The 27,160-nt window shown below is 34.7% G+C and overlaps 1 protein-coding gene and 1 pseudogene across 1 annotated transcript in view; both read right to left on the reverse strand.

Annotated features, from left to right (window-relative positions):
• The window catches only part of COL25A1 (collagen type XXV alpha 1 chain), a 444,869-nt gene that overhangs the window by 57,145 nt on the left and 360,564 nt on the right, over positions 1 to 27,160 (reverse strand). The window contains exons 13-18 of the mRNA XM_041759382.1: positions 26,994 to 27,047; positions 24,705 to 24,731; positions 22,095 to 22,139; positions 15,388 to 15,420; positions 14,936 to 14,971; positions 10,171 to 10,215 (exon numbers count right to left, since the gene is read on the reverse strand). Coding sequence (XP_041615316.1) covers positions 10,171 to 10,215; positions 14,936 to 14,971; positions 15,388 to 15,420; positions 22,095 to 22,139; positions 24,705 to 24,731; positions 26,994 to 27,047 — 240 coding nt within the window. The remainder of the gene's footprint in view (positions 1 to 10,170; positions 10,216 to 14,935; positions 14,972 to 15,387; positions 15,421 to 22,094; positions 22,140 to 24,704; positions 24,732 to 26,993; positions 27,048 to 27,160) is intronic.
• On the reverse strand, positions 2,223 to 2,354 carry LOC121494141 (annotated as a pseudogene).

Genomic DNA, 27,160 nt, shown 5'->3' on the forward strand with positions numbered 1-27,160 from the left:
ATAGAATGTTTTAAACAGAGGGAAATTTATTTCAAGATAAAAAATTAGCAATGCATTTGACAGAATGATTTTAGCACTGCTAATATTGGCTAACTTTAAAGACTTTGAGTATGATTAGTTTTACCTTATTTCATTCTAAGAAAGCATCTACCATATTGATGTATTCATTTCTTATTTCAATTTATTAAAGGGGAAAACAGCATACTAACTTTAAGATCACAATTTTATGTTTATTTAATTCCAGAGCTCTCAACCACTTTGGAGACATTATCTTAATCCTCTCTATATCTTGGCAGAATGGGGAGGAAATAATCATTGGTCTCTTTTCTGTTTCAGGCTTGAAAGATAATTGTTGAAGTAAATAATGCATAAATATGGCTATTCATGGTCTTGAGCTGGTCAGGTTGTGTTTTTGACTCCCTAAACTAATGCCAGAGGTTCTCAAAGTGCCTTTTCTTGTATTATTTACTTGTATTATTGTGCACAGTAGGAAAAGTTCATTGAAAAGGTTTCAGATTCCACATTCCATTTAACCTTTAAGAAACTACCATTTGTAGAGTTTGGGGTAGTATCAAAGAAGAATATCCACAATTTTATGAAAACGCTATTAAAATAATCCTCTCTTCTCCAATGACATTTCTGTGTGAGGCTGTTTTTCTTCATCTACTTCAACTAAAACAACAAATTGCAACAGATTGAACACATATGCAGATATGACAATCCAGCTACCTTCTGTTAAGCCAGATACTAAAGAGATTTGCCAAAAAAAAAGTATAACAATGCACTGTTCTTGCTAATTTTTTGTTTTGTTTTAGAAAATTCAGTTATATTTCACAAAAACTGTTTAACTAACATATAATGGGTTTAGAAATTCCTTAGTTTTAATTTCTAATACAGAAACATCAATAGATATAAACCTACATAAATGAAAACTTTTCAATCCTAGTTTTGTGTGGAAAGGAGTTTTGAGACCAAAATTCTTGAGAACTGTTTGTACCAAGGTACAGAATTGAGTTAAAGCCTGGCTTTGCAAGTTGGAATCCTGAGGTGCCCAGTAATGGAAGATTCTGCTGTTGTAAAGGGGTGGTTTAGTCAAGACTTATAAGATAATGCAAGCAAAGCACTTAGTGCTAAGTGAACAATAACTATTTGTTATTATTGTTGCCCTTATAGTCTCAAAAACGCTACCTATCATTTTTATTGTTGTTGTTAGTAATAGTATTACAACATCTCTGCAACTAATTGGTAATATACAAGATAAGTTCTTGTTTCTCTACAGCCTGTATAGGGCTATACTCAATACCACTCCAGCTTCTTCCAAAAAGTAACCCTAAATTTTCTCATGTGAAAAAACATTGTTTCATGAGTAATATACAGCTGTCAGAGACTTTAGGACTGCAAAAAGTCTTTAGAATCTTATATGTGTATAAGGTAGAGAAGTGACAGGTGTACTAAGAATGAGTTTTCTTCCTGTACAGAAGGAAAAGGAGAAAATGGTCATACCTACTGAATTTCTCTAAATAAATATAATCCTTTAAAAAAAAACCTTGCCTCTTTGACAAAGACTGATTAAAAATTTAACCTCCTAAAATGTCTAGGAGAAAGGCCATTACAACTTATGGTTTTGTGGCAAAAAAATAAAAAAGGCAATGGGTTATTCTACTGTAGTCATAATACTAGTTAACCAGGGTAGAGGAAGGAAATTGCATTAGGAGGAGGTAGGGGTGCTTTCCTAGCTGAAATATGATCCAAACACAAAACAACTTTGGGAAAAAAATCTTTGGAGAAAATCAGACTACAAAAATGAGGTTATGTAAATTTCCAGGGCAATGAGCAGAAGTAACTTTTTATATTATAATAAATATATTTATTTATTATATATAATAATTCTCAAGGTCATTTTTATACATCTAATCTTATTTAATCAATGGGAAATAAGATTGCTAAATTGAAAATTATTCTCACATAATAGCTTGAGTACCCAAAATAGGGGAGAGATACAATAGAGGAAGTTGGAATGACAGTGCAATTAAGTTCTTATATTACTTTTAATGAAGGGGCAATTAAATTTAGAGTTTTAAAAAATTTATAAGACAATTACTTGAATTAGAAAATCCAAATTATAATTTTTATGAGCCATTTTAGGAATTAACATGAAAACATAAGGCAGAGATCCTTTGAAAAGGGCAGATGCTGAATATCATAATCAGGGAAATGTGTATTTACACAGGTAAGCAGCAAGTAAAATAGCTGCACCACAGAAGTGAAAACAACAAAATAATGACATTTTCTATTAGAAATAATCACGCCTAGGATAAACCTTATTGGCTACGATACTGCCACTGTGCAAAGTTAAATATGACATTTTCTGAAACAATATTCATTTTTTTCAGTTTATGATGTGTTAGCACTTTTTTAAAAATGACAACAAAAATGTCTAAGAAAAAGAGGAGAAAGGCAGAGCTTTACACATTGGTTTGTCATGAACACCAGGGCACTGGTGAATAGCATAAAAATGAGTTAAGATAATTACTTCAGAGCCACTTTAATCTGTTCTCTCAAGTTTCATACATATATATTTATTTTCTCTCATTTTATATATATATAAAAAAATATATATATATATAATCTTCCTCTACCTCTCTCTTTACTCACCATTTCTAGTCAGATAGCATTTTGAGTTTTTACTTTTGTTCCTACTGAGAACAAAATTACAAAGTCAATTGGGATTCCATTCCTATTGGTACTACTGATCCTATATAAAAGGAATCAAAAGAGTGAAGGCAACCAACTGACACATCTTAAAATGTCATTGCCCAAATACAGTGAAACTGAAAAATAAAAAGAAGAGAATAAATAAAATAAAAATAAATAAAATAAATATAAATAAAATAAAAATAAAAATAAAATAAAATAAAAATAAATAAAATAAATAAAATAAAGAGAAAGAGAAGAAGAAGGAATCATGGAGGAATGCAGGGAGAGAGTAGGGAACAGAACAGAAGGAAAGAAGAAGAATGGAGAGGAAGAAGCATCTTAAAATTTTCTGTTCCTTTATCATGACCACAACTATTGAATCCAGGTTTAATCTGTTATTTTTGTCATTGTATTTTCACTGGTCCTGGAAACATCCAACTAGATCTATGCTTGAGACAGACACAGGAAAATAAAACAATATAATATCTAACTCAACCCCTGATTTAACCAAAGCCTGGAGATAAAATATATACAGAACTATTTATCAGAATCCTTAACACAATCCAAAATTTTAACCGCCGAAACACAATTAATAGCTGGCACAATATTCTCCTAGCCAAGCCACAATGCAAGCCTGTAATTAAATGTTTGTCAGTGAAATAGAAATCTCAGTTTTATTAGTGCTACTGTAATATGGCATTAATGCAGCCTTGAATTTCAAAATGAGAAAAAATATGGTTTAATTTTCTGCTCTTGTCTTAGATGTTGCATTTGATTTCTTCCTCAGTTATTTCAGGAGTTTTGCTCTTTGTTCTTTAATTAGTTCACCATCAATGAGTTCAAAAATCAAATCAATACTGAAACTGTAACACATTTACCTTTGTTAAGCTGGTAGAAAAAAATAAAAAATACAGTACTTGTGGTTTTGGCAACTAGACTGGGATTTGGGTTGGGCAGAAGAGATGCTATTTACTCAGAATATAGCACAGTATAGTCCTAGTAATACATTGTTGGGAGCAGCAGCAATAGCAGCAAGCAGTCCTATCTGAAAATCTGACACAAGCTGCTAATTCGAATGAAAGTTTTAAGCAGCCAGGGCACATAAAGATGCAGAACCAAGTCCACAGAGACTAGGTCTAGCTGAGATCAAAGGTGTATCCTCACGTGACCAACTTTGGAGGACCTAATGGTCTCACATTGATAGTTAGCTCCAACTGTAGCTAACTATTTCAGCAGCCACAACTTTGATCTTGTAGTATGAAGCTCAATGAAAATAAGTCACAGTAGCTAGTAAGTACTATATTTGAACAATTATCCTGTTTTTGCACCAAAATTTCCCTTGCTCATGAAAGTGTAAGTATTAGAGCTCTCCTCCTTCCTCTCTCCCTTTCTATCCACCCAGCTTTCTATCATAAATGGGCAATGTGTGCACAAACAAGAAAATTTAGCTGTAGATAGGTGGGATCTATTCACTCTATAGATTAAAAAAGATACAACAAAACTAAGATTTTTGACTGAAGCCACTTTTGTCCAACTCATTTATTGTTACTTTTAAAAAATTTAAATAGCTTAGATCCTGTGTATTCTGACAACTCCCCCCTACAAAACAAAACACCCTAAAACAAAACAAAATACCCCCAAACAGTGCAAACAATTACTTTCTTTACTAACAAAGAGGGCAACAAAAACTAGCTTTCTATATTACAAGGTAAAGGGAAGGTAGAAAAATTCCTAAGAACATGACTTTTCTGAAATCTAACAATAACTATCAAAAGTCTCACTAAGTTTTAGAATTCAATAAAATCTGGACTGATTTTCCTTCAAGCCCACATTTAATACATAAGAAGAAAGTATTTGAAATGAACTTCCTTTATATTCTAAATGGCTATTAGGACAGTTCAGTGAATATTCTGTCAAATTTATCTTCATGTAGGTGAGAAGAGTCAACAAATATATAGATGGCATTACTGGTCAAGGTAAAAAAGGAAGAGACAGCTTTATTCATACAGAAATGGCTCCTGGGTGTTTCCCTATAAACTTCCAGAACTTATCATCTGTTAAATGGAATGGTGGCCAGAAAGTCCTAACTGATTAGCTCTTGCCTACAGAAAAATTTCTGGTTTTTCATTTATTACCATTTGTTTTATTTTTATAAGTCATTATCAATTAAGGCAGTAAAAGATATTATTTTTTTAACCTGTCTCTAAAACCCCTCTAACATACCAGTTTAAACCAAGTCATGTTTTCCATGATATTTATTACCCCCATGCAGATCCAATTTTCATTGCCCAAAAAATAGTACAACAGGGCTTGAAAAATGTGCTGATTTGCCTGGGTGCTAAAACATCACCAATAATTTTGATTAATGTGTCTTGACACTGAATGCATTAGCCATACAATATTCTTCTTGCTTAAAGGCTAATTAGAATTCAAGTCAGCATGATACCTGCTTCTGAGGATTACAGCAAGAACATTTGTTGTAATAAGAACCTCCAGGCAGCTAGGTTTTGTAATGATTGATTTGTAAAATTATTGAGGGCAAAAAAAAGAATGAGAAAATAGAGTCTGTCCCAAAAACACTATTTCCCTGAAGGATAAAATTTGAGTATAAATTAAAACATCTTGGTGATATGATGAAAATGAACTGCAATAGCAGGTTTATTTAAAACTCAGAAAACATACCTTTCTGCCTTTTTTTTTTTTTTAACAGGATTACATCATGAAAACACATTCAGTGTATTTATTGGAAGTTTCATTATGGCTGCTAAAAATATCTGATTTCTGGTTGTATGAATTTCCTAATTGGATTCTTAAACTACTCAGCTGCTCAGACATACTCTGTGCAGGCAGGAAATAATTATAAGTAACAATAACACAATCTTATCCTTTTAACCAGTATTTCTTCCTTTCCTTCTTTTTTTAGGAATACATTTCACATCCTATGTTACTTCCAAAAACTTTCCTCTTCTGTCTTTAAAATATGATTTGATGTTTCTAAGGAAGGAACATCTTCAGTGGATTTAGATGATGGATTTCTATTAGATTACTGAACACTGTCATTAATCCTAAGAATGCTTAAGAAAATGTTCCTGCGGGACGCCCAGGTGGCTCAGTGGTTTAGCCTGCCTTCAGCCCATGGCCTGATCCTAGGGACCGGGGATTGGGTCCCACGTCGGGCTCCCTGCATGGAGCCTGCTTCTCCCTCTGCTTGTGTCTCTGCCCCTCTCTCTGTGTCTCTGATGAACAAATAAAAAATTTAAAAAAAGGAAAAAAAAAAGAAAATGTTCCTGCCACCTATAAAGTTCAGTCTTTATATGATTCAGTGTCAAGGATGATTTCATCTAATGAGATACAAAGAATTAGTTACTGTCTTGTACCCTCCCAATCCTCAAAGTCTTAATCTGAATGTCAAATTTTCACTAATGTGGAAGCCAGAAGAAAACTATCAAGTTTGAGAGAAAATACTTAACATTTTTTGCCACCTAAATGATTTTTTTTTCATTTGATGGAAATTTTTCCTGTATTATGTTTCCCTACTCTACTAATTTTACTGTGTTATATAAATTTTTCCTGATTTACTCTCTGAATATGATGAGATAAACTGGTGGCTTCTGTTGAAAGGAGAAAAGCAAGCATTGAAAACCCATATTTGTAAAAAATGTCTTGGTCTAGGCAGCACTATGACTGGGGCCTAGAAAATCTTCCTTATTACATGTCCAGTTTCTCTTGTGAACAGTGTAGGAAGGAGAATTTTGACAGTACCATGTCTTATGCCCAGAAGGTTGTGTCCCTGCATCCTTTGTTCCTGGAATATATTGAAGTTAGAGAGTAGGGGAATAGTGTGATGTTTCAAGAAAAAGCAGGTTTATCACTGCCCTTAAAGGTAACTTTGATCATCACTGCAAAGGAGTTTTCAGAATTTACCTCTATGGACTATAGAATGTAAATGGTTTTATGTTCTCCAGATTAAAATTACTCACATGAGGAAAGATTATATTGAATAAGTACATAACCAATTTTCCAATATTCTGAGCTGCTCCAAGAGAAAGAGTAATAGCTAAAATTTATATAGGATTTACTATATGCTTGGTGATATTTTAGGATCTGCACATATATTAATTCATTTAATATATACAACTCTTTAAGTTATGTACAATGATGATTCTTATTTTATAGGGAAACCAGAGGACAAGGATATTATTGTAACTTGTCCAATGTCATGATATAGCTTCATTAACTGGTAAAGGGTAGAACCAGGACCCGCACACTGATCGTCTGGTTCTAAAGTCAAGTCCCTTGATCACTGTTCTCTACTGCTTCATTACTAGAGTAATGTAATCATAAAAAGAGTAAGTAATGTATTTACATTTTTCAAAATAAGTGTGGAGAGAAAAATTTTAAAAATAGGAACTTCAGGTCTTACCCTTTTATATATCAGAAAAGCTAGTTACAGTCAGTTTTACCCATGAAAAACATATTTGAAGGCTTATTTATAAAAATCACTTTCTGAGCTCAAATCTTATTCCAGAAGATCAATGTCTGCATGGTACATTGTGCATAATTTAATTTTCCCAGTTGAACATCTTGACACTATATGAACCATGAATGCATGAAATAGGAATTCCAAATGTCTTCCACATGGTGAAAGAACTTTTCCAATACTTGTACAGGAAGCTTAAGAGTAGTTTGAAATTAAGTTATGCCTGTTCTTGGTGACTTTTATTATGTATGCCCAAGGTATCAGCACTTTTCTCTGAGTGGGACTCTGAGGTGATAGATAGATGAGTCTGCTGTCTGTATTTAGGCACTTTGCTCATTTCCTGAGGGCTGTGTGGAAGGCATTTGGGTGCTCATTAAGTTCCCCACCATTCCCCGAGAGCAACAGGTGGTGAATCAAAGCTTCCCTGGTATGTCATGGCTGGTTTCCTCAATGTCTTGGAAATAACGGATGGCATCTGCATGCTCTCTGTAGTACCACTAGATAAAGGAATGAATAGCAACAGGAAGTATTTCCAAAGCATAAACTATCATACAAGTTCTGGCTACCACACATTTTAAATCCATACATATGGTTTCATCTTTTAAATATTGTTACTCAATCAAACTATGAAATCAAATCTGTTAACTATCCTGTGGTTAGCAATGGAGTAGAAGCAAGGCTTGTTCTAAAGAACATCTCAAATTAATGAATCTCTATCATAAAGTTATAAATTTGTAACTCTACATTTATACATATCCAATGACTAATAATGAAAATGTGTTCTTAAATTGTCTCCTTCACAAAATGACTTCTCTATCCTGAGGACCTACTACATTATAAAGATAGAATATTGCTCACTCACATCCTGAACTAGAGCGAGAAGACAAAGGTAATTAAACCAAAAACAGAATCCGTGATTTAAATCAAATACTGGGTATTTCCTCCAAAATACTTGGTAATTGCACAGAAAAGTATCTCTAGTGAAGGATAAAAAGGTTTGTCAATGGATAGCTTATCACAGCAGTCACAGTAAAGGTTTAAAAACGAAAATATCAGCTATATGATCTTGACAAAATCTATCTGACAATGTCCTAGGACCCTAGGAATAAAGACATTTATTGGAGGTAGCAAATCACCAACACTCTTCCTAATTTAAAAAAGTTCAAAACACTCAGACTAGTTCACATCTGACTAGGGAAATGCCCTGGGATATTTTTCGTGGTGGAAGACATAATATAAATAAGAGGTAATGATAACAAATAGAATCATTCAAATTGGTTTTTGTTCATTTTGGAGGGAAAATCCCAACACCTTTACCCTTACATAGTCTTTCTTGCCAAGACAGTGCCTCGTACTCCTGAGAAGGGACAACTGAATTTCAATGCAGCTCTGAGTTTCCTGACACATGAGCTGGCATTAGCAGTACAGCTCTGCTAACTTATGAGTAAGTGCTGCAGGAAACACTGTCCCAGCCCTTCCCAAATGTCCCTTCTTTCCAACACCTTCCCCTTTATTTATAATGCAACCAGGGATTTAACTAATGTTGAGTATAATTTTCTTAAATTTGTTTTAAAAATCTATGATCTCCCAATCATTTGTAAAAAGCTCTTTTCTTAAGCATGGGAATTACTAAGGAACTGCCATAAATAAAGTCTACAATATGAAACACAGACTTTTTTTGGAAACAATTAATTTGCTAAATATCAAGTAATAAGGAAAAGGCTTCAACCCTCTAGTAAGCTGTTGTCATACAGTGTACTTTTTCACTGAGGAAGCCAAAGACAAAATATAATAAAAGGACATATCTAAATGTCCATGATACTAATCTGGAAACACCAAACAAAAAGCAGGAATTTCTGAGTGTTAGACTGAAAAACACAGTTTCCATGTCTGCTACTTATACCAAATAAAGTCATAAAATATATGTGATACCATACAATGTCTGGGGAACTCAATAATTTAACATATTTATTCTAAAGCTATTATTTCATGTACCATACTTCAAACACAACTTTCATCAAACAGTATATATAACCTTACACTGAAACTAGGATTATTAATTTTAGAATGGTCTAATGCACTAAAGAGTGATTCAAAATCTATGAGAACAAATTAAGAAAAATATACTTGCATTATGTTACTCTATCAAATGGTTTTAGAATTTAAAGAAAACTCTAAAACTTTTAAGGTTTAAAAAGCAGATCTTAAAGGAGTAACTAGTCCTAGGGCAGTAGAACTTTAAGCTTTATCAATTGCCATGTGAAAAATTTTAAGCAATTAAAAATGAAAGTTTCTTAATATTTTTAGATGATTTTAAAATATGGAAAATAATGTAAACTAAGCTTTAAGCAATTATTTCAAAAGATACATACAAAGTTTATGGAAATAGTATATAGGTCAGAATAGTAATCTGATTTGTACTTTGCAGTGAGAGTTATTGATAGAAAGTGGAAGAAGAAAATATTTTAGAGCAATTATTATAATGAATGAATTACAAAAACAGCTACCTAAATGTTTAATTTATGGGGATGTTAAGACTGTGATAGGATGTTAAGAATAAAATTAAAATGTGAAAGTAGACATTCTAGACTTTAAAAATTCCTATGTGGCACTTACATTTTTTTCAAGGGGCTTAGTAGGTTCAATAGTAGAATACAGTCCAGATAGCAATGGCAAACATTAGCAATACCTGTAGCAATGGCAAATGTTAGCAATACCTGTGCCTGGTTTCAATTTAAAAATGCCAATGTGGGGCTTGAACCCATGACCCTGAGATCAAGACCTGAGCTCAGATCAAGAGTCAGATGTCCAACAGACTGAGCCACCCAGGTGCCCCTTGATTTAAAAAAATTAATTGATCAAGATAACTGGAGAGGATTTAAAGAATAGCGTTATATTTTTAATTTTCTCTTTTTCCTATTTTCCTTTGATTTTTGTGACTTTCACAATTACAGTTCTATGAAGCTGAGACTGTCAGTGCAGTATTTATTTACCTTTATCCCCGGAAGTCCAGGAAGCCCAGGAAGCCCTGATTCACCCTACATAGGAAAATCACATAGCATTATAGAACAATAGTCACTCATTCACAGTATCTGGAGAAAAATATGGCAAATGATTTGTATTCAGTTCCTAACTGAATACTTGTTGCATATATATATATATATATACACATATATAAATACTGTCTAATTTTAAGAACTTTGGTGAGATTATACAGTTCAGTCAACTCTTGATTCAGAGATTGGTTGACCACCTTGCAGATTTTTCAGGATTTTCTCTCTTCCTGCCATCTCACTGCTCATTGGCATCTCTACTGGAAAGCAAGTCAGAGAAGTAAAAGGAACTCCTACATTTTATTTTTCCCTAGTAAATGATTTCTTGTGGAAGCTGAAGCTCTTTGCTGAAATGAGGATTATGTATGCATTTGAATAATGCATCCTATTCCAGGGCTCTCTTACCTCAGATAATCAAGAGTTGGCTGTGTGAACAGATGGTCACATCAAAACAATACACATTAAAAGTATTGCTCACTTAAAAGTATTGTAAGATTTCTTTTCCATTCCTGAATGATGAGAAGATAAATGCATAGTTAAGATTATACTTAACTCCAGACTGTATTTCTGACAATTGTTGAGTCTGGGTAACCCTGCTTAACAATTTAGGGCTAATGGTACCATGCGTGCAGCTGTTCCTGAATACAGGTTTGAGATTAAGTGGTACATTTTGTGTGAGCACACTGGAGTCAAGCTAAATCTCATTTTCACAGAATTGTCTACATTATTTTAAATAAAGTATAGTGAGAAGAGGTTACATTGCTTAGAAAATCTCCTGAATTCCACTAAGAAAACATAAAGGAATTGCCAAAGAAAATGAAAGTCCATCCTGTATTGGACTGAGGTGACTATTATTTGTGGAAACATTTGAGGGTAAAAGGCACACATTGTTTCATAATGGTCAATCAGTGGGACAGACAACTATACTGAAAGAGGTTAGGACATCACACTAAATAAAAGTGGTAAAGGGAGACATTTCTTTTAATATAAATGCCTTAACAATCCTCATTCCAAGGAAAATCTACTAAGAACAATCATATATTTTGTCTTTAATTGTATTACTTTCATATCATGAAGAGTCATAATTTGCTTTGGTATTATCAAACAATGACTCCAGATACTGCTTATTAAGCTGTATGGTTAGACATAGAGGGGACAACAACTTTCCTGATGGTTTAGGGCAGAGGTGCTTCAGGAATGCAAAAGAAAAGCCATGCTGTTTGAAACTATTCAACTGAAATTTTGCACTGTGAACAGTAAGACTAAGATGAGGTTATGCCAGAGAAGAAAGAATGATTATTAAGAATTTGATATTCCATTCACAGAAAACTTGTCCAAGTAGATTAAACTTTCCAAGGAAATGTTACACATTTGATTTTCTTTTTTCTTTCCTCTTTGCCCTTCAATCAATAAGTTTAAGTAGATCCAATAAGTAGGGTGGCATCCATATTTTACTGAAGATTCTCTTTTACTTCAAAAAAAGAAGTTCGAGGCCTTTGAATATACAGTAAATTGTAGTACAATATACAACCAATTAAAAGTAAACCTATTAGTGATAAATTTCGTTTCATATTGTTTTAGGAAAGGCCCCTGAAACTCAGGGCATCCCATTTGAAATGTGTGAAAATATAGTAGTCATAACACTGTTTCCCTGCAGTTCTCACCATACGCCTCCCCCCCCCACACTATATCAAAAAGGATTCTATGACTACTTTTTAAAAAATATTTATACTTACATGCATTCATAGACACATGCTCATGTTTTTTAATAAGAAATATGTATGAGACATTATGGGCTATTTTACAATATAGATTGAATACTTAGACTTTAGCTTTTAGCTGTTTCCTATATCACATGTGTATGTAGGTAGGTATGTATTTATATTAAAGTATTAAGTGGACTTTTCAAAGGAAACATATTTCAGGAATGCATATTTCATTTTCTTGGATTTTTGTAAATTCGACCTGCTAAATTTGGAAAAATTTATGTTTCCTTAATGTAGTAGTCAACATAATGAAAGATTATAAAATATTTAATGTTAACCTTTGTGGAACATGTCAACATTCTTAGGAAGTCTTTTCTTCCTATATAGTTTCCCTGTATTTATGCCATGAAGACTTGTCTTCCAGTAAGACATGGTTTTTGTTGACTTTCCCACTCTCCCCTATGTCTTGGTCCAGAAGTTTCTCTGGGTTGATTCTTGGGCATACACAGCCCAAGGTCAGATCTGGGTCATAATTAAAAATTGGTTTGTTCTTCCATTCAAAGAATACCTGTCCAAGTAGATTAAGCTTTACACATTATATTTCAGTTCTCTTTTTTTTCTCTCCCTTTGACACTTTACCCTCCACTAAAGGAGACCGTTGTTCACTGTCAAAGTTAGGACTCTGCTTTTGCCCCACATCCCTGTTACAGTGCCCTATACTTTTAGATATACTTCAACTGGCAGGATCCCTTCCAATGGAGGATCAAGTATTTTTACCCCTTTAAAATTAAAAAATATATTTTATAAAAGATGTGAAGAAGTTAGGAAGAAAGAATTATGTGATAAAACATAATACCTAATTTTATAAATCTACACATTTATATTAGGAACATAAAAACATACTCTAAGTCATGTATCAATCACATACTTTACTGTTGAATCTATCAAAGAAAAAACAACTATGATGAAATCATTCTACATTATGAATATTGCTCTAAATAACAAATTTTCATACTGGACAACACCAGACAGTGGAAAGCTAATTAATGGGCTTTCGTTCTGTCACAATACTTTCTACATTTCTGGAATGTCCCTCACGCAGGAGCTTAAGTACTGAATCCACAACACAGTTCTTCAATGATGAGGAAAATTCCATGGAAGATCTCTTGAATTGATTCTGTACTCAATCCTGCTTGTCATTTTCTAATCTTAAGTAAGCAGCAAGCATGGGAATACTCTACTTTTAAAGCAATGTTGGGCTAAGTATTGCCAAATCCTGATATTAGACAAAGGAAGTCATAAATATTGTGGGCAAGTGAGATTGCATCAAAGGATAGAATCTGGCCTAAATATTGGTAAAAAAAGATGCTGTTCATTTCAGGGCACATACTCATTCAGATAGGTTGTGAGCTTTTAATGAATCCACCTCTTCTCTCCATATAATTTAAAGCAGATTTGTAATGAAATACAAAGGAAATCCAATGTTTCTATATGTAAACCTATAAACTCCCAGGAGTGAATCAAAACTGTATTTCTAAATAATCATGATAAGGCAATATTTTATTAAGCAATTGAAAATCATTTTGGATCTTCCACTCTGAAAACAGTGGAACCTATACAGAATTACAGCAGATTTGTTTTGTTTTGTTTTGTTAAAAAGGCATAATAGTCTTGCAGACATTTCTTTTAGTATACTACAGATTTGGAGAGCAGTTTAAATTTAGCCTTTAATTTTTAAAGACTAAGCAACCTAAAATTAGATCATCTGAGAAGATTATTTGCTTTTTCAAAAGAAAGTGGACCATAGATCGCTGATGATACCACTAATTTCAGAGTTCTTACATATAGAATCAGTAGGAAATCTTAGGAATTAAATACCAAAATTTGCAGAATTCTTCTAGGCTCTTTGGAAAAGTCTGAACTTTACCTGAAACTGGGCCTTGATGAATCATTACTCTTTGAGCCTGAGTTTTAAAAGAAAACTCTGTTTTTAAATTAGAGAAATTTTAAAAGAACATGAAAGACCTTCTCAAAAATTACTTTAGTCTTAAGTGTTTAAAACAAAGCAACGATCCTCTCAATGACTTCAAGAGTGTGGGAACACTATTTTACCATGTCTTAAGATTCCAAATTCCTACAATGAGATTGATTCTCTCTTTCCATTTACACTGAGGTAGATTCTATGTCTCTAATCATATTCTTTTCTACAACATCAGCTATTGCTAGATAGAGGTAGAGTTATGATCTTAAGAGATTTAACCTAATGTGGAATTCACATTTACTTGCTAGCTACCATACATCTGTTACCTAAAATCTGACGGCACAGGGCACTGATATCCAGATGCTCAAACAATAAACTGCTAACAGTTGTTTCCTGTCTCAGACTCAAATGAGAATATGAATCTAAACATAATCACTGCATATCCTCTAATTTGTCACTGAAGTGAAGCACAAATGATTAAAAAATTCATGTATGTATCCACAGATTGATTAAAGTGCTTGGCTAGTGTCTCCAATTAAAGCTTAGTTTATTAAAAATCTGGTTTGTATAACATAACATTCATTGCATAGGTAGATGTGATTCACACAAAAAGTTATCAGTAGGGAAGTATATGAAATGAAAGGAAAAGGAATAAAAGAAACTATCATTTGCAATTGAAACAGTTTAGTAAATGCTCACTTCTTCTCATGAATGATAGGAACATGCAGAGTATCTTTAAACATGCAAGCTGTTGGCATTCCAACCTGACTGATCTGTTAGCTTCAAACAGCTGAGTATATGCAGGCCGTAGTATATAGAGCATCTTTTTACATGTACAGAGTGTTTCATATTTTGCCATGGTCAGCAACAACTCTTTTAAAATGCAAAACAATCACACTCTGCATGCAAAGCGTGAAAACTGCATCATTTTTCAATAATTGTTTTCATATTACACAGAGAATAGTAGATATAAAATGGCAAATATGGGATGGTACAAAGACGACACTAGAAGTATTACCTTTTGTCCTGGACGACCAGATTCTCCAGGTTCCCCCTGGACAAAGAAAACCCAAGATAATAAAAACAATCTTCAAGAATTTTCCAAAGTCCTCAGGCCTCTGGACACTTTCACAGAGATGGCCTAGCCTTCCTGGTCATTTCACTTTATTCTATTATTGTATATCTCACCAGAGACAGGAAAATCTTTTTGCTGTGAACATACCTAAAGCTCACATACAAATCCACATTTCCATAAAAACCAACTGCAGAGAGAAGTCAAGGCAAGGCCTCTTATTTAAGCCTTTATCAGATTTCCAGCAGATACTCCCTGTTGTGTTTGGAAGGGGATTATTGCAGAAGAATAGAAACAGTTATAACCATCAGAACTGGTGCAAAAGAAGAGAAAGCAGAGGCTTATAAAATTCAGAACTGTAACTCCTGGGGTACAATCATTCACAAGGTTACAGTTACCTTAATTCCTGCAGCAGATGATCCAGGGTCACCCTAAAACAAAACCCATGAGAGATTATCCCATAAGTTATGAGAATAAAAATCATACAAATGCACAGAAAGCCATTATCAACATGGCACTCAAAAGAGCCCCAATACTACCAGACCTAACCACACTCCATAGGACTATGTCAACATGTCAGTTATTAAGATGCCAACAATTTCCAAGGTACACAATGCACTTTCTAAAAACATGGGTTTATTTTCAATGCAAAATACTTAAGGACTGTATTCATTGAAGTCAATATAAATACATGAATATGTATCTCTTCCCTTGATATAATGGCTAAGACTGTATTACAAAGTAATAAATTATAATTTAGAGATCTGGGATTTTGGTTTTCTCTATTTCTGGGATGTATTAATGTCACAGGCTCTCAGTTATTGGGAGTTCCTTAACCCTCTTGGTCTTCAGAAAGTCAGGGTTCAACAGATGAAGTCAAAGGGTTAATGATGTCGAGCTGGAAAAAGCCACGTAGCAGGTCAGTTTGTTTTCCGCATGAAGCACTGTCACAGTTACGACCAGCACATTTTCTCTGGCTTTACACTTATTTCATTTTGATGCAGTCACCAGAAAATTACAGGATGATGGATGACTCTTTGGTGGCAGGGACATATGTAAGATCTGGGAGAAAATCATGAGATAGAATCTGCTTTCTTAAAAAGCACTGTACTCCATCGGAATATGACAGAGGGTGACCACATTCTGAAGCAAACATGCTATAAAATCAGCATAGAGGGATTCATGGAAAATAATATGGAGGTTAAGAATGTTGCTTATTTCTAAAATGAGATCAGCAAAGGGCCTAGATTTTCAAGCTCCTTCTAGCCTCTGTCCCATGAACACACTACCAGGCAAAAAGAAAAAAAGAAGGGAGAAAACTTAACCATTTGAGTCTGTTGAGAAAATAGGAACTGCTACAGGAGGAAGGTACTTACTGGAATTTCCTGAGTTGCCATATTCATGCAAGTGCTCAAGGAACTCCAGGGGTCTGGTCCCTTGTTCTGGATTTAGGAAGCTGCTCATCACTTTCTCTTAGAGACACAGATGAGGTCTCAAGCCTCTGTACATGAAGCATTTGTTCCCCTTGCACAATTCTTCACACCTCTTCCCCACGCTGGAACCTGCTCTTTCCTGAAGTCTCAGCTTACATGGTTTTGCCTCAAAGAACCCTTCGCCAACCAACTTCAGACCATGCCCTTACATACACATCCTACTACACAGCACTGAGCTCTGCTAATGCCCTGCATAGTTCACTTCATAATTACGTATTTATCTTTTCTGCCTATTCATTGTCTGTCCCTTCATCAGACAATCAACCACATGGGGGCAGATTCATTGTCAATTTTTATTCAGTGCCCAGTCCATAGGAGATGCTCGATACCTATATGGCAAGTGAATGAACAAATCTCAAAAAGAATGTTTTAAACAAGTCAGCAGTCAAGGGTCAAAATGAAAATTTTAGGAAGGAAAAAAAGCTTAGGAAGGAGAAGGAAATAATAGATTAGCTTACTGAAGAAACTGATACATATGTGAGCTCTTTTGATATCTGTAATTGTTATTACGCAAGGAAAAAATTAAAACATTACAAAACATTAAGCCCCTAAATACTGTCGTATACTGATTTCTCCTTCTCACCAGTAACATTCAATTGAGGTCCAAATGGGGAGTAAAATAAATGCAGCTAATAAAATAACACTTCTCTTTCTACTAAATCAAATCTGAAAGCCATCAACACCAACAAATCAGGTTTGCAATATTTTGCACAATAAGACCTTAATATTCCTAAAAGCAATTTTGACTTTGCTAAGTCCCTTCTCTCATCTCATTTATACCCCACAAATCTCTGATGAGATAGGGTAGATATTACTGTTTTCACTTAATAGATAAGGAAATTGAAGCAACTAGAGAATAAGTGAATTTTGGACTCCCTAAATTCCATTGCCATGTACTTTTTATTAGAATAAGAATTATCGGTTTATTTCATTTTGACAACAGGGCATAAAGGTTGCAAACTTGTAAATAAAAGGAAGTTGCTTGTATTAACTGCAGTTTAAAACCTTTTATTTTTAGTGTCCTAATGGAAAGTGGCTCGGTAACCTACCAATGAGAATAAGGACAAGACTTAGTTCTCATAGAAATTGGATGGAGAGTAAAGGACAGTTTCCTGAAAGACTGATTTATTTGTGGAAATTGGAGCAGTTTCATTTGGAAGGACTATGAGTGATATTTTAATTCTCTTTTTAAAAACTTAGACTGTGAAATCTCAAAGAATTTTTATAACTTTTAAGTACCAAGACAACTGCTGAAAGACTGTCATAAGTTAAACATTTTAAAGGATAGTGCTTCAAGTAGTGGAAATAAAACAGTCAGTGTTTATAATTCTCATTCCTCCAAAAGTGAAAGTGAATACAGGATTAAAGTAGGAAAAACCCAACTATGTCTTAAGTATACTCTTAGCTTCATAAGTCAGCTGGTCTAGAAACAAGTTTCTGCAGGATGAGACACAAATATTTGGAGAAGACACTTGAGATAAATGAATTTGACTTTTGATCACTCAAATACAGAGAGTTTCCGTTTTTGGTCACGATTATTTTCAAACACAATAGTTAGTATGTATTTACGTATGTGTTAATAAAGTCTAGGTGGATAAATGAAGTGAACATGGTGACATTTCTATCATTCATTAATTCATTCAATAAATGTTTGAGCACTGATGAAGTGCCAGCCTGATCTGTTTGCAGGGATACCAGGTACTGGTAAGAACAGGAAGCAAGGCAGTTACAATCTCCACCCTTGATCTGTGCTCATCATAGTCACCTGCCAATATATATATATACACAAAAATATTACTGATTGAAAGCATGAAAAATATTTTCTTTCTTTCTTTCCATTATTTAAAGAAAAATCTGGGCTAGGAAGAGATTCTCATGTTTGGGAAACCTTGTGTCCCTGTATAGACACACCTAGGTGGCTCAGTGGTTGAGTTTCTGCCTTTGGCTTAGGGCCTGATCCCAGGATCAGGGATCAAGTCCCACATCGGGCTCCTTACAGGGAGCCTACTTCTCCTTTGGCCTGTGTCTCTGCCTCTCTCTGTGTGTCTCTCATAAATAAATAAAATCTCTATAAAAAAGAAAGAAAAATAAATGCATGTCACAGGACAAAGTTCTACCATTCTATGAAAATGAAAAACAGTTGTAAGGAAAACAGATTTTTTTTAAAAGGTTGTCTATTCAATAAATATTTACTATCTTACAACTATGTGCCAGGAACCTGGATTGGTGCTGGGAATAGTTTGACATCATATAGTTTTTTGTTTATTTGTTTTTTCTTTCCCAATGAGCTACATGTCCGATTAGACAAGAAATTACAATAAACCCTGAGGATGGTTATGAAAGGGATTTTAAAGAGTGCTGTGGGAGCAGAGAGTAAGTAACCTAACCAACCTGGAGGTGACTGAAAGGCTGCTCCAGGGAGGGAAATGACTTATAACTTGAGGTCCCAGGGAACTGAAGAATAGAAGGTAGAGGCAGGAGTGGACAGACACAGTATGTTAACCTGAGGTGACCACATGTGCCAAGTTAGAGAAGGCTCCTTGCCAGGGGTGGGGAAGCCCCTGGAGACAGGACTTCACATATGATTTTAAGAAGAGACAATTTGATGGTAGCTCCAAGTATGGGTGTGGCTTCCAGAGAGAGGATGCAAATCAAAGATGCTATGTAGGCATAAACTAAGAAGACAGTGTGCTTACATGAATGGAGTCTGAGGGAGCAGATAAAGTGAAGGCACAGACAGGTCATTCCAAGACAGGGAAGGTGAAGCTTCTGAATCAACATACAATGAATTGTGAATAATACAGTGGCATGATCAAGCCATTCAGCTTGCTGCACACACACCTACTTTCAAGTTGGCTGAAAGAGATAACAAATGCGTTTCTACATTTGTCGGTGGGATTAATGCTCCAAAGAGCAGAACCTAACGTTTGCATAGTAACTCCACACATGATTGAAATCATTCTTTGGAGTGTGACTCTCAAGCCTAGAGAGTACTGCAGTTGCTGGCCACGGACGAAACACAGCCTAGTGGTTTTTACAGTTCCACAGCATTTCCAGATGACCAGTCTGGAAAGGTTTAGATTGTTTTACCATCCAAAGGCACTGAGTTGGATCAAAAGGAAAAAAAAAAAATCCTATTAAAGTGAATCAGTCAATGATGTAATTTACTACATCAATGGCAGAAAAAAAAAGCATATATTTTGATTTTACATCTCAAACTTGGTAAATGATGAATGAGTTTCACATACTGAAACCAAAGGCCATGAGAAGAGTATTTCCAACATACTGGAAACAAATTATATGACAGAAGCAGGAAATGTTTAAAAAAACACATCAAAAATTATATTCCAATTACAGCATTCTCGGGATGAATGCTACAGGTCAGATTACATATTATATGTTACAGATTCCTATTTACAATCCCCTGTTTAGGCCCATTGAATGTTTATAGAAATGATTTCCGTTTTAACTGAAGCATTTCTTGTACTTAATTTCAGTTGACTAATAAAAATTTTTGATAAAAAAGAAAACAACCAATCTAGTGGATTTCAATTTCCATGTGGTAAGAAAGCTAACATTTATTGAGAGTTTACTATGTGTGAGTCAGTATGGTAAATGATTTGCATTAATATAAAAAATAAGAACAGTATTCCTTTGAGGCAGAATTGGCCTTTTCAAAGAAAAATGTTGCTTTACCACTGGAAAATTGAATTAAAAAAATGTGTGATTAAAGAAACAATTATTGGCCTACATTCCAAACATGAAACTTTAAAAATCCATCTTCTAAAGCATAAAATTGTCTACAGAAATCCACACAGGTATAGTTCAGACTTGACATAAACTTTTTTCACTTGAAAAAATGGCTCTCTGTTTAGAAGATTTCCTTTCTTTGAGCAGAGACTGTCAACTAAGGCCTTCGGACCAACTCCAGCTAGCACCTGTTTTTGTGTGGCCCATGTGCTAAGAATGGTTTTTATATTTTTACATGGTTAAAAAAATCAAAAGAACAATAATATTTCATGACACATGAAAATTATAAGAAATTAAAATTTCAATGTCCAGAAATAAAGTTTTATTGGAACATAGCCATACTAGTGTGTGTACATGTTGTTTACGGTTGCTTTCACACTACAAGAACAGAGTTGAAGAGTTGTCATAGAGAGACCACAAGGCCCAGAAAACCTAAAATATTTATTTTCTGGCCCTTTACAGGAACTTTGCTGACTTCTGGTTTTAAGTATAATCAAGAAAGTTAAATATCCAGGTTTATACATCTGGGGTTTAAAATTCTGACTTTGAGAGTGATTGAGGTGTATCGTTGGTCTTACTAAATATTAAGAATATTCATGCCATATTTGATTGCAGCATGTTAATTAAATTTGACAAGTATATAAAATGGGTCTATAGGAATGGTTTTCAACTGGAAGTGATTTTGTCCTCCAGGGGCCACTTGGCAATGTCTAGAGATAGGTTTGGTTGTCACAACTACTAGAATCTAATGGGCACAAGCCAGGAATATTAAACATTCAAGAGCCCCCACAAAAAAGAATTATCTGGCCCAATTTGTCAATAATGCTTAGGATGGAAAACCCTGGTCTACAAGAGACAGAGGGTCCACTCTAATTTCCAGACTGCTCCTCGAATACAAACACAACTGCTACTTGGTGACATTAATTCATTCCTACCATCCATGCCATATTTATATTAATATTTATAAGAATGAGAAAGATAAATTTCTCTTTATTTTATGGGGATGCTTTTATGACTAACCATTATCCATCTGTACTGTAATAATTTCAAAGTGAAATATTTTTATCCTCAACTCTAAGCTTAAATGAATAAATCTTTTTTTTATTACTCAATTACTTAGCTTGATTTTAATGAAAATCCAACTATTCTGTTTTCATTTTCCTAAAATTTTTCTTAATTCTTTACAGCACAAGTGAAGTGAAATACCCTTCTTATGCCAGAGATGTCTGTGAGGTATGAATCCAAACAAAAGCTATAATGATAGACGGGGAGTGGGTGATGAGAAGATGTAGAAAGATAAGCCACAAGACCACTGTAATATAAATACTAACAATGCTTTAAAAGGTGGGGGGGGGGGGCCAATGTAAAGGCTGACAAAATATCTGGATTTAGTAGATTTCAAGTTAAGGCAAATTTTCCAAGATTGCATTAGAGGCTCTAATCAAATGACATTTACTTTCAAACTTTTAAATTTCATCTCAATCCTGTGACTTGTCTCCCCAAACTGGAACAAAAGGAATCACTTTAGAAACCTTATTTTTATATATCTGAGTATGAAGGGACTCTATATGAATAAATGGTTTTATTTCTTGAAAGCATATTTTCTAGAATCCTAGCTACACATTTTCTAGAATTTGTGATATACCATTTTACTTTTAAAATATTTAAATTTGTAGCTTGGAGCTTGTGGAATGATCACCTATATAAGCTAGATATTCAAATGTTTTCTAAACTTGTAGAATTATTTCTGATCTTATCATATTAAACTACTACCACTCACCTCTCTCAAAATCTTCCATTTTCACTTGCATGAAATAACATTTCTTGCTCATACACATCTTTCATATTTCATAACACTGTACCTTTTCGCCTGTGTCACCTTTGGGACCGTTCTCTCCAGGATCTCCCTAAGGGGGGAAAAGTGATACAGTAAAATATATTGGTGACATTACATATAGTAGCTTTCATTATTTTAAGTTTGCTTTCCTGTGTACTATATATTAAAATCTGTTGCAAATGTTCTGCAGAGCTAACATATTTTCACTTGAGCAGCTGCCTGATATCAACTAGTCTAAAATTTATTACAGTGAACATAGGTGAACAGTTTTAAACTAGTCTGTGATAGGGCAGCCCCAGTGGCGCCTGCAGCCCGGGGAGTGATCCTGGAGACCCGGGATCGAGTCCAGCGTTGGGCTCCCTGCATGGAGCTCGCTTCTCCTTCTGCCTGTGTCTCTGCCTCTCTCTCTGTGTGTCTCTATGAATAAACAAATAAAACTGTTTTTTAAAAAATAAACTATTCTATGATATCAACAGAAAGCAATACTTTCTCTGACTTCTAATAGCTCATTCTGGCACTTAAAGCCTCCTTAACTCTCTCTCTTTTCTACTCAAGAAAGCCTTTTTCCTAACCATTCTCTCTACATGCCACATGCCTTACCACCTCCTGCCATTCCTGACACCTGGGCTTCGCCCGCCGTTTTCCCTTCTCTCTGTGCAAATCCTACTCTGTCTGAGTTCAGCTCAATTCAAATCTCCAGGGTTTCACAGTGCATGACACAGCCCTCAAAACTGTGGACAGAAGATTAATTTATCTGCACCTATGTGTTTTGCTTTTGTGAAATGAATGCTTTATATTTTATTTGAAAACTCTCTTTTTAAATTAGAGTAAAGGAAATTGGAGAGTTCATGCTTTCTTGGTTATTTTTGAGATTTCCTGTGGTTATTCCCTCACTGACATCTCCTTTCTACCACAAAGCAATGCGTTAGAAAAAAAAGTCATTCGCTCATTATCCATGCTTTGATTCCTTCAATGCTGAATTCTTTAAGTCTTTACAGCATGTCATAGTGGAAACATCATGGACTTTGGCGCCAGAGAGACTGAGCCCAGCTCCAGCACCTACTGGGCAAATGAAATCCTCCCTACATCACGTTTTGCATGTGTAACGTAAGGTCAAGAACGCTTTATGGGGTTACAAGAAATAAACAATACGCTGTGTGTAAAACAACTGATGCACCATAAGCTGTTAATGATAGCCGTTAGCAAGAACAATGCATTATTGTTCATAGATTCCATAAGCTGGAATGCCCTTCTGTTTAGCTTCCTAAGAGGTCACTTTTTCATCATTTAAAAATTTCCTATAAATAAGATATAAAGTACTCATGATCGTTTCCCTGGAAGAGGGAAGAGATGTGGGGGAGAGAGACTTTTACTTTTTTCTCTCCATTTTCTTATTTCAAATAACTATGAAGCTAACCTGCTCATAGACATTTGTCTATGGTGACGGATACACCACAACAGCCTGGGAGCCTGAGCTGCTCTATCTGATGAATCCCTAGAACGGTGCCGGCACTGATCCTTTTCCCTCCTTAATTTCTATACAAAAGAGTGATCTTATGACTAATTAATTTCAAGTTAATTACAATGAACTGGTTGGATGCCAAATAAATGTACTGATAATCTGTTATGAGGGAACTTTGACAGGCAGCCTATTAGCATACTTTTTAAAAGATTGCTTGGAAATCCTTTATTAAAAAACAAAACAGAACAAACTTCCTTGTTAAGAAGACTGGCTGAGAGCGGTTACAAAATGAAGGGTTTGACGGGGCCGTGTTCGTCATTTAAATAAATGTGACATTTAAATAAATGTCTTTTTAATTTTTGTTTTACAGTGCTGAAAAATACAGTTACATTCAAGAAACTTGCTGGATCTTTAGATCTATTTTTTGGATTAGAAGTGATAACATTAATTTGTTAGGAAGATCACTTATAAAGAGCATGAAGTAGTATCTTGGCAGCTTCCTACGCAGGCAGCACATTTCTCGAGAGTTATTAATGTAAATCGCATGAGAACCAGGAAAATTAGCACCACGATATGCACAGAGAGCCTAAAAATAATCAGGACGCCCCAAAAGTATTCAGGAAGGACGTCTGTGAGAAATGTAACATATGGCACTCCCCTCCTCCTTTTGTTTCTCTTTTTGCTTTTTGAATGGAATTATTTGTGGGGCAATTTCCAGTGCATTTGTTGCAGGTAAACATCTGTCTACCTTTAACTTAGTGACCTTAGAAGCAGTAGAAAGTGATGTGGGCACTTAGAAAAGCATTGGCATGTGGCATTACCAAGTAGGCAAAACAGAAGTTCTGCAGGTCTAAGGATTTTTGAAAGCCATTTAGAAGCTTGACAAGAATGCTTCAATTTGTTCCCTTTCCCTCCATTTCTTTATTTAAATTTTTTTTGTATTTTTAATTTTTTAAAATTTAGATTCAATTTGTCAAATCTCTGTCCATACACAAGAATTACACAATTCTCTCCTTTTATAATTAACAGTTTGACAAGAACAGTGGTTGTTATATCTATATCTATGGATCAATATTTATTACTATCTAGTCAACCATACTTATATACAGTTCGGTTTGATATCTCTTTAGGGGGATAAAAAAGATAATTATAGGCAGAATCACTCTTACTTACCTTTTCACCTTGATCTCCAGGTTCTCCCTGAGCAAAAGGACAAAGATTGAGTGGCACATTAAATTATAAAACACCCAATTAAACAACACCTAACAAAATCAGATATTGAACATACTAAGTCAATTATGTGTGACCCTTTCTATTTTGGCAATATTAGAATTGCTATATTGAAAACAAATGGTGAGATGAATTTCCTGAAGAATTGGGCCTGGATATGAATATCAAATGTAATCTTAATTCTTTACTTTTAAGAGACTAAAGAAAGATATTTCAGATTATCAGCCGGAAATCAGATTTGGGAGCATTAAAACAATGTGGTAGCAATTCAATGTCTTGAGTGGCTTCTTAGTTTTCAAGATTTTACTCTTCCCAAACTCAGAACCAGTAAAGTGGGCTAGCACATCCTTTCATGGTCTTTTATTCAAAGCAGCCTCCTGTGTATAGATTATTTCAGGGGTCTGGAGTCTGCTTAAGTCCCCCAATCTGTCTTCTTTAAACATGATCAAAAACCCGGTCCTGAACTTGGACCCCTTCACAGTGTCATGAACTTTCTTTAACCTCCTGGTAACCAGCATGTTCTCAATCAGGTATATTCCAGGAGGCATTGGTACCTTTAGGAAAGAGACTAGAATGGGGCAGAGTTGAAGTGAATTTAGGAGAATGTCTTTATTCAAAATGCTGACCTGGACAGTATGAAAACTAAAATGCAAAATTGTGCTTTGCAGAGAATTCTTATTTTCACTTTACCCAGGAAGGCACAGGTGATGGAGCGGGAAAATTCTAAAGTAAATAATACACATTATGATAATATTCCTCTTATGAAAAGCATTAGTAAGTGTTGCCATGAGATCAGGCTGCTTAAAAAAATGGTTTAAGATGATTATTGTGTTTTTTTTTTAAATTAAAAACCACTCGAAGTCAGTTTGGAGGCAAGACTCTTCATTTGCTGGGACTCTGTCTCACCCTTTGGCTTTCTGAATTTCTGGCCACCTTTCAGTGCTCAATATCCATCCTGATGGTTGCTAGGCAACAGAATAGCACTGAGAACATGCCTTAGCCGTTAACTCTTATCATTTGGCTTTTTAGCATGGAGCAAAAGAGGGGAAAAGACAGGAGAATGGCTGTAGTCCCAGAAGGAATATTTTCTTTCCTCTCCTGCAGGACAAAGGACAGGTCTATAAATTTTAGGTCTGTCCTAGGCGCCTGTCAATAGCAATGTGATCTGTAAAATCAGCTGACAGGCATCTGTGGGTACAGATACACACTAGCACAGCTGACAGGATTAGACATTAGCTATGTACTTCAAGGGATGTTCACTCATCAAAGGATTTGGGATTTGTCTGTCTGGTTTAAACAGTTTAAACTGTCACCAATCTTTTTATATTTAACAGATTCATTTGTTCTTCAAAAAACAAAGAAAATTTGCAATGCCCCCAAATCCTCATTACATTTTTTCCCTATTTAGTAATTCAGACTATATCCATTTTTAAATTTTAAATATGTTACATCTTGGGGTGCCTGGTACCCCAGTTGGTAGAGTATATGACTCTTCATCTAGGGGTTGTGAGTTTGAGCCCCATATTGGGTGCAGAGATTACTTTAAGAAAATGAAAATCTTAGGGACGCTTGGGTGGCTCAAGGTTGATGGGTGAGTGTCTGCCTTCAGCTCAGGGTGTGATCCCAGAGTTCTGGGATCCAGTGCCGCACTAGGGTCCCTGCAGGAGCCTGCTTCTCCCTCTATGTCTCTGTGTCTCTCATGAATGAATAAAATCTTTAAAAAAATAAAATGAATGAATAATAAAAATAAAATAAAATCTTAAAAATCAAAACATGCCACATCTTTACTCTGCTCTTCATTTAATTAACCAGTTATGTTACGTAAGTGTTGGAGGTGATCAAATATTGAAGAAAGGCCACAGTGGCATTGTGAGAATCATCTTTAGTAAGTCTTATAAATATTATGAACATTTTAGGCAGTGTGGATATGGCCTACATTTTAATACACTCACTAAGTGACAAAATGACAATAGTCTTATTTGAAATATGGGCTTTTTCTCATGTTATTGAAGTATCCCAGAATAAAGATTTTAATCATATTTATTTGTTTTTCTGCAAATGAGAGTCACAAATATAATTTGGTCATTAGTCACACTTTTATACTGTTGCATATTATACTACTGACAAATATTCCATCCAAGTAAAACCAGTGGGACCTATAAAAAAGTTATAGGTTATAATTTCATGAAAACTCAAATCTCAAATGATTCTGCTTGGTTTCATTGTACTAACCTTTGGCCCTGGTATTCCGTTTTGTCCTACTGTTCCAGGCAACCCGGGCTCACCCTCATGAAAAAAATAGATACTATTAAATAAAATAGACAAAATCCATAAGATATATATATATATATATATATATCATTAGAGGATATAACTATCCAATAATGCTCTAGAAGAAG

Source organism: Vulpes lagopus, chromosome 6 (genome assembly GCF_018345385.1).
Source record: "Vulpes lagopus strain Blue_001 chromosome 6, ASM1834538v1, whole genome shotgun sequence".
Lineage (NCBI taxonomy): Eukaryota > Metazoa > Chordata > Mammalia > Carnivora > Canidae > Vulpes > Vulpes lagopus.